The sequence below is a fragment of the Diaporthe batatas genome (genome assembly GCF_019321695.1).
Source record: "Diaporthe batatas strain CRI 302-4 chromosome Unknown Contig00001, whole genome shotgun sequence".
NCBI classification, from domain to species: Eukaryota; Fungi; Ascomycota; class Sordariomycetes; order Diaporthales; family Diaporthaceae; genus Diaporthe; species Diaporthe batatas.
This window is the reverse complement of record NW_025408548.1, coordinates 2,397,319-2,402,009: the sequence shown is the minus strand read 5'-3', so window position 1 is coordinate 2,402,009 and position 4,691 is coordinate 2,397,319. Positions and strand designations below refer to the sequence as shown.

At 36.7% G+C, this 4,691-nt stretch overlaps 1 protein-coding gene across 1 annotated transcript; it reads left to right on the top strand.

Moving 5' to 3' along the window:
• Nucleotides 1-297: 297 nt before the first annotated feature.
• On the top strand, nucleotides 298-999 carry KVR01_000727 (uncharacterized protein; the record flags this gene model as incomplete). Its single annotated transcript, XM_044790493.1, has 2 exons — nucleotides 298-607; nucleotides 728-999. 2 exons carry the CDS (start codon nucleotides 298-300, stop codon nucleotides 997-999), a joined length of 582 nt encoding a protein of 193 aa, XP_044650676.1.
• Nucleotides 1,000-4,691: the final 3,692 nt, after the last annotated feature.

Below are 4,691 nucleotides of genomic sequence, written 5' to 3'. Positions count from 1 at the left end.
CAGTGCCGGTTGGGAGGTGTTGAGCAACGCAGCATCTATGGATGCTTCTTCATGGACAGTCACCTGGGCAACGATTTTGCTCAAGCAACCACCAGCCGTGCCAATAAATCTGAAGCGACAGGAGGCCCGCTGCCGGAACTATGCGAGAGAAGGTGTTTGCGTTCCTCAGCATGCTCAGAGGCCACTTTTTCACTCCGAAGCATGACGTCCACTAAACAGACTTCTCAACTTTCGAGACTTCCAAGGTAAGATAGTGGTTATGATTTCATCACTCAGCTATTGCTAACGTCAACACAGATGGACGACCCTCCTCCTCCGTATCAGGCCGTCGAGCACGCGCCATACCAAGGCAACATGAACCAGCAGCCACCTGTGATGACTAAGAGCTCTAGGCACGCAGCAGGCCCTCGCGTTCAGCTTCAGGCAGGCGGAAACGTGCAAACCCAAGCTGGGTTGTCCCAGGAAGCCAAGTTTTCACTCAAGGCTATTTTGCAAATGGTGAAGGCAAAGATCTTGCCCGGTTCTGTCGTCAGCGACGATGAATTTGCCATATCCATCGGCAAAATCTTCGCCAACGGCTGGGTCCCTGGCGCGTTCTGCGAGGGAGGTGACTCCGAGGGCGGCTGACGCACAAAGAGCAACTGCTCTTACCTGATTGGTACACTGACTCACGATCTCGAGGAGAGTCAGAGGCGCTCTGGCACTGCCAGGGTGCGGTCTTTCACAGAACGAGCCATCCACAAGAACAACGCCCCCCGCTCCACCAAACGCGAGAGGCAGGCAGGCGCCGACGTCAACCTTATGGTTGAGATTAAGTGCAAAGGCCAAGTCGGCTTCTCGCTCCGCGACGGCAAAAGCAGGATCGTGTCTATGGACGCGCCGGTGACCTGGATTTGCAGCATGGCTGACGGGTACTTTCACGCCATGCAACGGAACGACCAATTCATGAACCTCAACGTTCATCGCTACAACATGAAGCAGGCAGTCTACATCTGTTGAAACAGGCTCACCCACTGGAGCAACCCCCACGCCCAGGTCGGAGAGAACCACCAGGGAGAGAGGCTGAACGAAGCGCTGGCCGAGGTCCACAACTATGCGAGAGAAGGTCTTTGCGTTCCTCAGCATGCTCAGAGGCCACTTTCTCACTCCGAAGTATGACGTGCCAGCTCTGCAGGTGTACATTGAGGTTTCCAAGAGGATCATACAACTTATTGAGAGCCTCGCGATGCTCACCTCCTCAGAGCCGAATATGAGTGGGAAGAGGTGAACTGGGTTCTCGACTGGACTCGGAGCATTAGGACCGAAAAGCACGAATGGCAACGTATGAAACTCTTGAGGCTGTATAATGCGTCAAAAAGCATGTAGGTTGAGGCAGCATTGATCCGTACAACCCAGCCGACGCCTTTTCTGAGAGTATTAGGCATCTGGGTCAACCAATTGAAGGTATTCCTGTCTTTGTCGGCCCTAAGGACGGGAACCTGACTCAAGACACCAGGCTATTGTGGCGCGTTGGGAGGCCCAGGCACACAAGGGTCTGGAAAACACTGATATCTCCCATGATCTATCCACCTTCGCCTCGATTGGTCCCCTTCCAAGCTAGACTTGATATGATGTACGTATCTGGCGTCGACGGCGTAGGTACCTGCCGACGGGCAGGACCAGGTAACGAGCAATTTTTCAAAGCCTTCAAGGAGGCCGTGGGCCTGAATCGACGGATGAGCCGGATGATGGTCAAGGGGAAGAGGACATCCTATTCCGTCAGAGCAGAGGCATCCGCCCGCACAAATGCCAGTTCTTCTAGGCTATGTATACGATGACGGCAGGGAGGACTCTTTACATCGTAGAGCAAGGCCGACTTAGGGTTGGGGCTCATCAAGTGTCACTTTTCACCTGCCATGGATTCCAGTCTTTCATGTTTCCGAATATTCTACACTACAGCATTTTAAGATCCGTAGCAAGAATAACGTCACCTGTAGAGGACATTGCTGTGCGTGATCAAGTTGTGGTGCTTGCGGGCAGCACTGCCTTGTTCCTCTTAAGGAAAGGCGGAACTCCGCGGTCTCCAGTTCAGCCAGGTTAAAAGTCACTATAGCTTTAGCCACACTATATTTTTCCTTTATACTATATAACTACTTATTTCTTCTCTAGTTTAAAACTTATATATAAAGTCTTTAATAACTTTATACATATTTTTATAAGGCTTTAACCACACTATATTTTTTCTTTATATTATATAACTATCTTTTAATTTAACTACTTATTTCTTTCTTTTAAAATTTATATATAAAGTTTTTAATAGTTTTATATATTTTTTATAGTTTTTTTATAAAGGAACTTTAAATTTATTCTTTCTTTTAAAGTTATTATACTTTTTTATATTATTAAAGAGTTAATAATTATTAATAATAAGAGTGTAGATTTAAAGAAGGATATTATTTTTATAAATTACTTTTAAAACTCTCTTTAAGAGTTTTAACACTTTATTATAAAAGTTTTAAAGGTAGTATATTATAAATTATTTTTTTATTTTAAGTTTTTAAAATTAATAGTTATATATTTAAATAAAGGTTATAATACTTATTTAGGAAAGATTTTATTAAAGTATATATATATATATATTTAAAGGGATAATTTTAGTTAAGTTTCCTTTAATATAATTTATTTATATAGTAATTATTTTTAAATTTAATTTTATTATATAACTCTTTTATAATATTTTAATTAATATTATTATTAAAATAATACTCTTTAATTTTATTTATATATTATAAAGTTAAAATTATAAATATTTATTATATTATAATTATTATTATTAATATTATATTCTTTTAAATATTAAATTTTAAATATTTATTATTATATAAAAGTATTACATATATTCTTAAATATATATAGAATAAAAGTAAAACTATATATTTTTATAATTTTTTATAAAAAACTTTAAATTTATTCTTTTATTTATTTTTATTATAATCTTCTATATTATTAAAAGTTAATAATTATTAATAATAAAAACATAAACTTAAAAAGATAAACTTATTATATTTTTCTTTATTTTATTATAAATATTTTAAAAGAATATATTATAAATTATTTCTTTATTTTAAATTCTTTTAAAGTTAATTATATATTTAAATAAAAACTATAATATTTATATAATAAGTATAAAGGGGTGTAAGTAAGTTAATTAAATTTCTAACTTAGGTATTAAATTAGTTAATAGGTTTTTTAAACTAAGGCTAGGGCTTTTAACTTAACTACCTATAACCTTACTTAAATAATAACCTAACTATACACTTTTTAAAGTTAACTACTTACCCCTTTACTTATTTATTATAATTTATTTAATAAAAGTTATATTATAAAATATATATTTATATTTAAAAGAATAATTTTTAATTAAACTTTCTTTAATATAATTTATTTATATAATAATTATTTTTAAATTTAATTTTATTATATAACCTTTTATAATATTTTAATTAATATTATTATTAAAATAATACTTTTAACTTTATTTATATATTATAAAGTTAAAATTATAAATATTTATTATATTATAATTATTATTCTTAATATTATATTCTTTTAAATATATATAAAATAAAAGTAAAATTATAAAAGTTAATTTAAATTAATATATAAAGACTTTAATATATAAAGTATAGTTTTATTTATATTTTATATATATTTAAAGATATATATAATACTTTTATATAATAATAAATATTTAAAACTTAAAGTTTAAAAAAATATAATATTAATAACTATAATTATATTAATATAAAAAACGTTTTAATAAATATATTAATAAATTAAATTATTACTTTAAATAAACTTAAACTTATCTCTTATAGTAAAAAGTTTAAATAAATTAGTTAGGACTTCTTAGCTATAATAGAGCTTATTATTAAATTAGTTACCCCGGGCTTTCGAGAAGTCGGTAGGCTATCTAGTATTAGACTCTTCCTCTGCCTTAGGGTGGAATTATATTCTATCTTGATGAGCGTCGAGGTCATAGTGTGAGTGTCCGAAGATTTGTATAATTGCTGCTAACCTGCTCTTGGTTATGTTGGTGGATGGGATGAGCTTAAGGTACCTAGACAGATGCCCTCGGGTTGGGTGTTGTCGCCAAGGGTACCAGCAGCATGAACGTCCATGTCGCAGAGCTCGGGAACCGCGGCTCTGGAATTGTTGACCAGGCCAACCATTCTGCCGAAGTCTCGGACAGATCGTCGCACCCAGAGCCGGAAGTTTGGAGGGTTTCGGGTCCGAGGATCGACCTCGGAAACCAAGGGGAGGATTTTCCTCTCCATGTCATGACTGACTTGGTACACTTCCAGTGTTGGTCGCCCTCGTTGGGTAGCCATAACGTATTCTTGGGCCAGAATGTGATCTCGACGGGTTGCCCGACGGATAAGAGCTGGGTAAACGCTGCAGTGTAGTCCTCCTTCCCGAGGTCCTTGACTCGGGCACCTCGGCGTAGACGTGGTACTCGTTCTGCCCCAGCTCCACGAAATTGGCATTAACAATGGCATTGCGAAACCATCCCTTGAAGTAGGGGACAAGATCTGGGTTCATGGTTGGGACATGGCCAATTGACTCCTTTCAAGTTTTGCTCGACAGGTGGTGATGTCCATCGAAACTCCAAGGCACTCCAGGTCTTGTCCGATCGGGATACCAGACCTGGT